Raw genomic sequence first — 11,904 nt, 5'->3', positions numbered from 1 at the left:
TTCCCATTCTTGCTTGATGTACAGCTTAAGTTGTTCAACCGTCCGGGGGTCTCCGTTGTGGTATTTTAGGCTTCATAATGCGCCACACATTTTCAATGGGAGACAGGTCTGGACTACAGGCAGGCCAGTCTAGTACCCGCACTTTTTTACTATGAAGCCACGTTCATGTAACACGTGGCTTGGCATTGTCTTGCTGAAATAAGCAGGGGCGTCCATGGTAACGTTGCTTGGATGGCAACATATGTTGCTCCAAAACCTGTATGTACCTTTCAGCATTAATGGCGTCTTCACAGATATGTAAGTTACCCATGTCTTGGGCACTAATACACCCCCATACCATCACAGATGCTGGCTTTTCAACTTTGCGCCTATAACAATCCGGATGGTTCTTTTCCTCTTTGACGTCCACAGTTTCCAAAAACAATTTGAAATGTGGACTCGTCAGACCACAGAACACTTTTTTCCACTTTGCATCAGTCCATCTTAGATGAGCTCTGGCCCGGCGAAGCCGATGGCGTTTCTGGGTGTTGTTGATAAACGGTTTTCGCTTTGCATAGGAGAGTTTTAACTTGCACTTACAGATGTAGCGACCAACTGTAGTTACTGACAGTGGGTTTCTGAAGTGTTGCTGAGCCCATGTGGTGATATCCTTTACACACTGATGTCGCTTGTTGATGCAATACAGCCTGAGGGATCGAAGGTCACGGGCTTAGCTGCTTACGTGCAGTGATTTCTCCAGATTCTCTGAACCCTTCGATGATATTACGGAGCGTAGATGGTGAAATCCCTAAATTCCTTGCAATAGCTGGTTGGGAAAGGTTTTTCTTGAACTGTTCAACAATTTGCTCACGCATTTGTTGACAAAGTGGTGACCCTCGCCCCATCCTTGTTTGTGAATGACTGAGCATTTCATGGAATCTACTTTTATACCCAATCATGGCACCCACCTGTTCCCAATTTGCCTGTTCACCTGTGGGATGTTCCAAATAAGTGTTTGATGAGCATTCCTCAACTTGATCAGTATTCATTGCCACCTTTCCCAACTTCTTTGTCATGTTTTGCTGGCATCAAATTCTAAAGTTAATGATTATTTGCAACAAAAAAAAAAGTTTATCAGTTTGAACATCAAATATGTTGTCTTTGTAGCATATTCAACTGAATATGGGTTGAAAATGATTTGCAAATCATTGTATTCCGTTTATATTTACATCTAACACAATTTCCCAACTCATATGGAAACGGGGTTTGTATATATATATGTATGTATGTATATTCTAGGGCTGCAACTAAAGATTAATTTGATAATCGATTAATCTGTCGATTATTACTTCGATTAATCGATTAATAATCGGATAAAAGAGACAAACTACATTTCTATCCTTTCCAGTATTTTATTGAAAAAAAAACAGCATACTGGCACCATACTTATTTTGATTATTGTTTCTCAGCTGTTTGTACATGTTGCAGTTTATAAATAAAGGTTTATTTAAAAAAAAAAAAAATATATATATATTTTTTTTTTTTAAAGCCTCTGCGCATGCGCATTGCATAGATCCAACGAATCGATGACTAAATTAATCGGCAACTATTTTTATAATCGATTTTAATCGATTTAATCGATTAGTTGTTGCAGCCCTAGTATATTCATGTATATATATGTATGTATGTATATTCATGTATATATATGTATATATATATATATATATATATATATATATATATATATATATATATATATATATATATATATATATATATATATGTATATATATATATATGTATATTTATATATATATATATATATATATATATATATATATACCGTATATTACCAAATAGACGCCCTTGTGCAAATAGACGCCCTTGTCCTAATAGTCGCCCGGGGTCTGAGCCCATTTTGTGAATTAACAGCCTCTTCCTAATAAACGCCTATGTCCAAATAGCCGCCCATGGGCTGTTATTTGCATAATTTAGATTAAAATCATATTGATTTAATTTTCATTAAACCCAATTTATAAGCTAAAAGGAAAAGCAAAGGTGCAATAATTCTGGTCATTACGGTAACAGCAGACGTCACGTGGGGATTCTGGGTAATCAACATATTGCAATGGGTCACCGCATATAGCGTAACACACAACAAACCCACGAGGAAAAGTTTCAACATGGCAAGCAACAGTAGCAGTGAGTTGAATGAACAGGATACCGGTACACCACAACTGATGGACGGGAATACTTTAAGGGGGAAGAAGAGAAAGTTTGACTTGACTTAAAGTTCAAGCTAGCGATTGTGAAGTATGCGGAGCAGAATTCTGGTTTGGCAGCGGCCAGGCAGTTTAACGTTGACCCAAAACGTGTACGAGAATGGTTACAAAAAAAGGGAGAACTACTATCTCAGCCGGCAATCGATGGAAAACGCCCCCCCGGATGGAGGTAGGAAGAAAGTGAGCGACGAGCTTGATGCTAATTTGTGTCAGTGGATACATCACGTTCGTGGACTGAACCACCGTGTGTCCCGCAAAATGATCAGCATTAAGGCAAAGGAGTTGTATGCCACCGCGAGTGACACGAGAGACACCGGGGTGGTGTTTGGTGCAACAAATGGCTGGCTTAATCGTGTGTGTGTGTGTGTGTGTGTGTGTGTGTGTGTGTGTGTGTGTGTGTGTGTGTGTGTGTGTGTGTGTGTGTGTGTGTGTGTGTGTGTGTGTGTGTGTGTGTGTGTGTGTGTGTGTGTTGCAAACAGTAGCCATAGCTGGATGTTGCTTTGTGGTATCCTACAAGGTGTGTGGGCTGACGGTGGCAGCTGATGGGAGTGAGGACCAGCTCATTTACTGCTTCAAGAAGGGACAGCCATGTCAGGCAGGCAGGGAGATGCTGTTGAGGGCTAGACAGCAGGCTGCTGCTGTGGTTCAGGAAGAGGAGGAGAGTGATGAGGAACAGCAGTTCCTCAATGAACTTGTGATTGAAAAGGAGGATGATGATGAGGGGGGTGAGGGAGAGGAGGAGGAGGAGGATGATGAGTGGGGTTGAGTTGCATTTGGGGTTGCGTTTGCTGCAGTATTATTGTTTTGATGGTTTTATAGAGTACTTGGTACCATAATTGTATTTTTCTTGTATGCTTCTTTATTTAAAACTTGGAGTACTGTAGCCTTTATTTTATTTAAGTGACGGTATTATTGTTCTGTTTTGATGGTGTGTTTTTTAATACTTGAGTACTTGGTACCATCATTTTATTTTTCCCAGTAGGCTGCTTTATTTAAAAAGTGTATTTATTTTTAGTATTGGTATTCTATTTGACAATTGTTGCAGTACTGCCATGTTGAGGCCTTGTTGATCTCTTGTCTTTTGATAGTCTTGTTTTTTTGTTTGTATGTTTACAATAGCTTTTACATTTAAAATTGTTTGTATGAAAAAAAAATACTGGACAGTAACCATTGTAACCAAATAATGGCCTGGTGCAGGCTGGTGCAAAAATAAATAAAAGCCTTGTGCAAATAACCGCCCATGTCCTAATAGCCGCCCGGGGTCTGACCCCATTTTGTAAAATAAACGCCCGGGCTACTATTTGGTAATATACGGTATATGTATATATATATATATATATGTATATTTATATGTATGTATGTATAAATATGCAGTTGGCTGTTGGCCCTCGACCAATATTTTTTGCCCAATGTGGCCCCCAAGTCAAAAAGTTTGGACACCCCTGAATCAGGCTGCTTGTGTTTGGTTGATTGATGATGGCATTCCTTGTTGACAGGAGGACGAGAAGATCAAGAAACACAAACACAAGAAGAAGGAAAAGGAGGACGCTGGAGAAGGCAAGGAGAAGAAGAAGAAGAAAGCGATCAGGACCAAGAAAACCGACGTGGACGAGCTGGAAGACTTTCTGGGTGGAGGATCCAAATCGTCCACAAGAGATGACGGGGATTATGAAGAGCTCTAAAGTGAGGGACGGATGGCATCTCCAAGGCCCACATAATGCTGTGCTCTTTGCTCTCACCTGTAAGGTAACTTCCATTCCTCTGCTACCAAATAACCAGTTCAACATGGCGCAGCTTTCACCACAGACGGACGCTCCATGTGGCCGCCTTGACGGGCCTGCACACGGACTGTGGGGGGGGGTCCACCTTTTCAGACCTATGGCAGATCCTGCTTTCCGTATACGGTGGGTTCTGGACCCACCAGCCAGTTGTGGAAGTGGAAGTCGCCCATGAAAAAGTCCACTCGCTACACCAATCTCCTTGTAAACACTCCTTTTGACACCTGTTATGTGGTGCGTTTGAGGACCGCCAAACAAAGTGGGACATCTCGATGCTAAGAGAAATAATATCAGTGAAGCATGAAAACATGTTGAACTTGTATGAAGTGTTTTTAAGTTATTACTACTGACGGGTATATGACGCCTCAGTGAGTGTGTGGCACATTCACTACCTGCATTGACACCGCACTGATACTGTCTTTGCTGTTTCATAAAGGTGCCCGATTAAAAGTCACTCTGGACCTGCAAAGGACATGAATAAAAGGGACCAATTGGGAAATCTGGGCTCATTTTGATTTTATAGCACCAAATAAGGTAAATGATCTTGTTTTCCATTTTTCGTTTTCTGGCTTTCATTTTCTTTTCTGTATGGCTATTTGTTTTAAAAGAACTAAATAATTACATTTGCTACCTAGTAATGTTTTTAATCCATCAGTGCAGTTTCAATACAGCCAGTGAGTGTGCCACATACTCACTGAGGCGTCATTTAGCCATCACCGTATATTGACACACATTGGATTGCTTTTAGCTTGTCTTTACTGTACAAACAACGTGTTCAAGTGCATTTTTATGTCGGCCACCCTCGTCGCTAACACTTTTTATAACCCCGCTTTAGGAGATCCACGCTGTAACTAAGATTAGCATTTATTTCTTACTTTATTTTTAGGGGGTTAGCATAACGAACTGTAACGTGCTATCACTCATCGACAGTTACATTTGTGTGTGTGTGTGTGTGTGTGTGTGTGTGTGCGCGCGCGTGCGCGTGTACTCGTATGCACGTGCGCACTTTAACCCACGTTATTGGATGCGATCGCTCCTCCGCATGCGTTACAGAAGACGGATGATAAATTGTAAATGTAGAGACTATGGAGGTCCGTTTGTGTTTTTTATTATATGACAGCTTTTTTTTTTTTTACACTGAATTTACCTGAATTACTTGCGGTTGAATTTTGTGAACTGAATTTGTTTTACCTATAATTATGCTGACAATTTCATCGAATATGCGAGTAAAATGGGTGTTTAAAAATTCAGTTTGTTAAAATTGTGTTTTAAAATACAATGTCAAAATTCAATGTAAAAAAATTCAGTGTATAAACATTTTGTATAAAAAAAATGTTTTTGGTAAAAACCATTCAGTGTAAAAAAAAATCATTTGTAAAAACCATTCAGTGCAAAAATGATTTAGTGCATGAAAATTCAGTGCAAAAAAAATCAGTTTTTAAGTTTTTTGCTAAAATATGTATTTTAAAAACGATTCAGTTCACAAAAATTCAGTGCAAAAAATATTTCATGCCTAAAAATTCAGTGTATAAAAATCCATTGCAAATAAAATCAATGTTTAAAAATAGTCCATAAACAATCAGTGTATGGAAATTCAGTGTATAAAAGAAATCAGTGCATAAAAGATTTAGTGTGAAAACATTCAGTGTATAAAAATTCAGTGCAAAAAAATCAGTGTATAAAAAAATCAGTGGAAAAAATATTTAATGCCTAAAAATTCAATGCAAAAAAATTCAATGTATAAAAATACAGTCCATAAAAATGCAGTGTTTAGAAATTCAGTGTATAAAACATTGTGTATAAAAAAAAATCAGTGCATAAAAGATTTAGTGAGAAAACATTGAGTGTATAAAAATTCAGGGCAAAAAAATCAGTGTATACATTTTTTTAGCAAAAATATTTATTTTAAAAACAATTCAGTTCGTAAAAATTCAGTGCAAAAAAAATCAGTGTACAAGAATATAGTCCATAAAATTAAGTATGGAAAAATTCAGTGTAAAAAAAAATCCAGTGCATCAAAATTCACTTGCTGTTAAATTAAGACTGAAGAAATCGATCGTGTCTGAGAACCAGCCAAAGAGCTGCTTTAGTCTTAAATTCCCAGAAGTGAGTTTTGAAGCAAAAAATCTTCCTACACTGAATTTGTTTTTTTTTGCACAAACTTGTAGATGACGATTTTTTTTTACACTGAATTTTTATTCAATGAAATTTGATGTAAAAAAAAAAAAGTCTGTTGACAAAATTCCAAGACAAAAAATTGGATAAGATAAATGGAGTGTGCTGTAATAAAGACCCAAATGAAGCTGTCATGTAAATAAGATGTTTTCTTTGTTGAATCTAACAATAATATAACAGTACTGTCATGTAACACATCTTTTTTCTGTCCTCGTGATGCTTGTCCTCGTCAGTGTGTGACATTTTTACCCAGCTTTTTTCCATCCCAACTTACAGTGCATTTTTGCCTGGTTCCTGTGAGAATCCTGCGTGTGACTGAAGCATTTAGAAGTGAGTGTTGTTTCATTTACCCAGGACTCAAACGACCAGCAGGTAATACTGTATCATCTCTTTCTCTTTTGGACTCATCATTGCGTCAACATCGTTCTTCACTCACGCTCGAAGTGGGAGAGGAAGCAAAAAGCTATTCAACTAATGTTCTCTTTTAATTGATGTCAATTAAAGACACAACTTCACAATCAACTTCAATATTCATACTGGTGTTGTCACTTTGAAGTCACTGAGCTCACGCCAGGGTGTCCAAGCAAGTTCCACACACGGGAAAGTGAAAATATGCACTGTGATATTATTATTCACTTTTCCTTATTTGAGGTTTTACTAAACACCCAAACAACTCCTTGGTGAGTCAATGTCGACTCAAATACACTCCAGTCATAAATATTATTAGGGCGGCACAAACAATCAGTTCACATTCGAATCGCGATTCTCATTCATTCCGATTCTAAATTGATTCATAATTTTCAAAAATGTATTTCAAATATATATTTTGTTTTTCTTTTAATTTATTATTGTATATATATATATATATATATATATATATATATATATATATATATATATATATATATATATATATATATATATATATATATGTATATGTATATATATGTATATGTATATATATATATGTATATATATGTATATATATGTATATATATATATATATATATATATATATATACACATACATATATGTGTATATATATATGTGTATATATATACATATATATATATATATATATATACACATACATATATGTGTATATATATATGTGTATATATATACATATATGTGTATATATATATGTGTATATGTATATATATGTATATGTATATATATATATATATATATATATATATATATATATATATATATATATATGTATATATATATATATATGTATGTATTTCATGTACAGTACATGTATGTTGTGTGTGTGTATATATATATATGTATATACAGTGGGGCAAAAAAGTATTTAGTCAGCCACCCATTGATTGTCAATGGGTGGCTGACTAAATACTTTTTTGCCCCACTGTATATGTATGTATATGTATATGTGTGTATATGTATATATATGTATGTATATACAGTATGTATGTATATATATATATATGTGTATGTGTATATATATATGTATATATACAGTATGTATGTGTACATACTGTATGTATATATTAAAAATGTATATAAAAACCTTTTCATCAATTTTTGACAATTATGAATCGAATTGGAATGAATAAGATTATGACATACAGTAAATCAATATTTTTGTGCAGCCCTACTTGATTATATACGCCTATAAGCATTTACTCTCATTCACGTCTATGGACGTTTTTCTCTTGCTTTCAGCCTTCTTTACTACATGACAATTATCCAAAGCAGGGGTGTCCAAAGTGCGGCACGGGGGCCATTTGCAGCCCGCAGCTAATTGTTTTAGCGGTACATTTTAAAATATTATTCCAAAAAATCCCCATAAAAAAAGGGGAATTAAAGAGCAAGTAGGTGAAATGTAACAAGAACAAGTTGCAATTTTGACTCTAATAACACAATTTTTTTCTTTAAAACGGTCATTGCTCCAAAATTAATAATGAATCAAAATCAATGTTATGAATTATAGACTTATTTAAGGCTCCAATTACATCATATCAAACATTACACTTTGACATGTTTTTTGGGGGAAAATATTGCATTTGCCAGAAAAACAGGCTTTTTATGACATAAAAGGCATAAAACAAACAATTGATAATAAAATATTAATAATAATAAAAAATCAATGACAGAGAAATTTTAATTTAATCTAGAGATTTAAACGTTGAAAATATAAAACTTTAATTAATTATGACTCATTTTTAACACTTTTATGAGTGGGACCCTTTTGGATCCCTGGGAATTTTAGTGTGATTTGTTTTAAACTGTCATTGCTCCAAAAATAATAATCAATGTAATGAATTATTGACATATTTAACTCTCCAATTACTTCACATAAAATATTACACTTTCAATTGTTTTTCTTTTTTGGGGTGGGAGGGGTGGAGGGTTGTAATTTTGCCTATTTTGTGTTTTTATGACAAAGGGCACGAAACTTACTAATTAAAAAATAATAATACTATGAATTTGTAATATGAAGTTGAACTACAGATTTAAAAAAATTTAATTAAATATGACTTAGCGGTAGAAAATGGATGGAGGGATGACTTATTTTCCACACTTTTATCAGTGGGACCCTTTTGATTTTTTTTTTTTAAACTCATTGCTCCAAAAATAATAATGAATCAAAATCTATGTTATGAATTATTGACATATTTAAGACTCCAATTCCTTCACATTGAATATTATACTTTGACATGTTTTTGGGTGGGGGTGAATATTGCATATTTTGTGCTGGCCATAAAAAAAAGGGTTTTCTTTGACAAAAAGGGCGTTAAACATTAAAAAAAAAAAAAAAAAAAAAAATGTTATTGGACAGATATAAAGTTGATCTTAAGAACATTTAAGTGTTGAAAAATTATGAATTTGTCACTCATTTTTAACATGTTTATGGCTGAGACCCTTGCGGGCCCCCGCATGCTTTCATTCCTCAGTGTGCGGCCCTCAGTGTACAAAGTTTGGCCCCCATCCATCCATCACACACATATTTTTTCAACGTATTGTTCAAAATCAATCTTATGAATTATTGACCTATTTAACACATCAAATATTCCACTTTTATGGGGAAAAATGTGCATATTATGTGTTGTTGCCGTATTTTTATGACATAAAAGGGCATAAACAAACAAATTAAAAAAATATGAAAACTCAGTAATATGAAGTTGAACTACAGATTTAAAAAAATAAAATTAAAAATGACTTATTTTTCATACTGTTATGAGTGGGACCCTTTTGGACCCCTGAGAATTTTTGTGTAAATTTTTTTTTTTACTCTTTGTCCAAAAAATAGTAATAATTCAAATTCAATGTTATGAATTATTGACATATTCAAGGCTCCAATTATTTCACATCAAATATTACGCTTTGACATATTTTTTTGCCATACAAAGTTTTCTTTGAAAAAAACAAACAAAAAAATAAAAACAACCCTTATCAATACCTGGTTCTAAAGTTGATCTAAAAATTGTGTTGAAAGTTAAAAAAAAAAAAAAAAAAAAAAAAAAATATATATATATATATATATATATATATATATATACACACAAAACTTGTTTTTTTATACGTTTAAGAGTGGGACCCTTTTGGATCCCTGGGAATTTTAGTGTCATATTTTTTTTTTTAACTGTCATTGCTCAAAAAATAATAATGAAGGGAAATCAATGTTGTTATGAATTATTGACATATTTAAGTCTGCAATTACTTCACATCAAATATTACACTTTGACATATTTTGGGGGAGGAAATATTGCATATTTTGTGTTTGCCATAAAAACAGGCTTTTAATGACACAAACGGGCGTAAAAAACAAACACATAAAAAAATAAACACTCATTGATGGAGAAATATGAATTTCATCTAGAGGTTTAAACGTTGAAAATAATTTTTTTTAATTAAAAATGGCTTTTTTTCACACTTTTATGAGTGGGACCCTTTTGGATCCTTGGGAATTTTAGTGTGATTTTTTTTTTTTTAAACTGTCATTGCTCCAAAAATAATACTGGATGTTATGAATTATTATTATAATTAAGGCTCCAATTACTTCACATCAAATATTACACTTTTAAATATTTTGTGTTTTTGCCTGGGTTTTCTTTTACAAAAACGGAATAAAACATTTTTTTAAATGAAACTATATATCGACAGATCAGAAATTGAGAAATTTAAGCATTGGAGAAAAAACAAAGATTTATTTTTAACATTTTCATGGCTGAGACCATTTCGGGTCCCCTTGAAGGGAGCCCTAAAAAAATATTTAAACATTGTAATGGTTTTGGAAATGAAAAACATCAAAATGGCCGCCGCATGCTTTTATTTTCCCATAATTCTCATGTGCAGAATATATAGACTTTCACCTATGACCCCTTTTTCTTACATTTTACATTAGCAGTACAAAATAATTACAACTTTGTACCGACAAATACATCTAAAGTTGACATTAAGATATAAGCGTTGAAAGTAAAAAAAATAAAATAACGTTTTACTTATTTTTAACACTTTTGTGATTGGGCCCAATTTAGATCCTGCATGAAGATTTTAATGTGATTTTTTTATTTTTATTTTTTTTAACTCTTTGTTCAAAAAGATAATGATTTATCAAAAAATCAATGTTATGAATTATTGACTTATTTAAGGCTCCAATTACTTCACATTAAATATTCGTCTTTTGAATTTTTTATGGGGGAAATCTTGCATATTTTGTGTTTTTGCCATAAATAAACAGGGTTTTCTTTAACAATCAGAGCCTTAAACATAAACAAATAAATAATAATAAACTTTATATCGACAGATTTGAAGTTGATCTAGAGGTTTAAGTGTTGAACAAAATAAATATATATATGACTTATTTGAACCATTTTTAGGACTGAGTGGAGCCCTAAACACATACGTGTTTAACTTATTTATTCTCATTTTCATTCATAATTTACTTTATGTTGATGGATTGATTTTTATTTTCTTCCTTTGTTAGATTTGTTATGCATGAAATAAATAAATTAAATGTTGGATATTTACTTTCACTTATATGACCCATTTTTCATTACATTTTCCTATGGCAAAATTACGTATAATTTGCAATATTCACACACTTAGATATCTACAATATGTTAAATATTAAACAGCGCGTAAACACATCTGTAAAACACGTTGAGGTTAATGAACGTGTGCCTATATAAAGAATGGCGTCATATTTCTAGATCAGTGTATATTTTGGTCATTTGATTTCCGTTTCATGAAGATAGGGAAATACCAAAAACGACTGGTTTATTTGAATTTCATATTAAAGAACAAAATAATTTCAAAAGCGTTTTTTTATTTGCTGGAGTCGTAGACCAATAACAGCATCTAAAAAAAAAAGTAAATCCCCAGAAAACGGAAAAAACTACCCTTTTTTATACTCTGACACCGGAAGTTTTTATTTTCAAAGTAAAAGCTGGGATCCTACGGTACCCGTGTGTATGGCTAAACAGAACATTATTTTAAACGAGGACTGACATCGACCGGAATCTAAGCACAAGTAACACGAAAGCGGAGGCGAAAAATACTCAAACAGGCACCATACAACATTTCACTATTTTTTACCATGTCTTTGATTTTTACAGTCCGCTGTCATGTCTTGAAATCAGTACTTCCGGTTTTAGAAACACTTCCGTGTTGGTCTGTTTTTTCTCGTTTCTGTTATGTGAGTCGATATTTCTCTAGA

The 11,904-nt window shown here is 33.4% G+C and overlaps 1 protein-coding gene across 3 annotated transcripts in view; it reads left to right on the top strand.

The window, feature by feature from the left end:
- Window positions 1-5,969, top strand: part of rabl6b (RAB, member RAS oncogene family-like 6b) — a 53,770-nt gene extending 47,801 nt beyond the window's left edge. For all 3 annotated transcript variants that reach the window (XM_062025415.1, XM_062025416.1, XM_062025414.1), the window contains one exon: window positions 3,758-5,969. In XM_062025415.1, the coding sequence (XP_061881399.1) occupies window positions 3,758-3,943 (186 nt within the window). In that variant the 3' untranslated portion in view covers window positions 3,944-5,969. The remainder of the gene's footprint in view (window positions 1-3,757) is intronic.
- The last annotated feature ends 5,935 nt before the right edge of the window (window positions 5,970-11,904 follow it).

Source organism: Entelurus aequoreus, linkage group LG17 (genome assembly GCF_033978785.1).
Source record: "Entelurus aequoreus isolate RoL-2023_Sb linkage group LG17, RoL_Eaeq_v1.1, whole genome shotgun sequence".
NCBI lineage: Eukaryota > Metazoa > Chordata > Actinopteri > Syngnathiformes > Syngnathidae > Entelurus > Entelurus aequoreus.
This window is presented reverse-complemented; position numbering and strand designations above follow the sequence as displayed.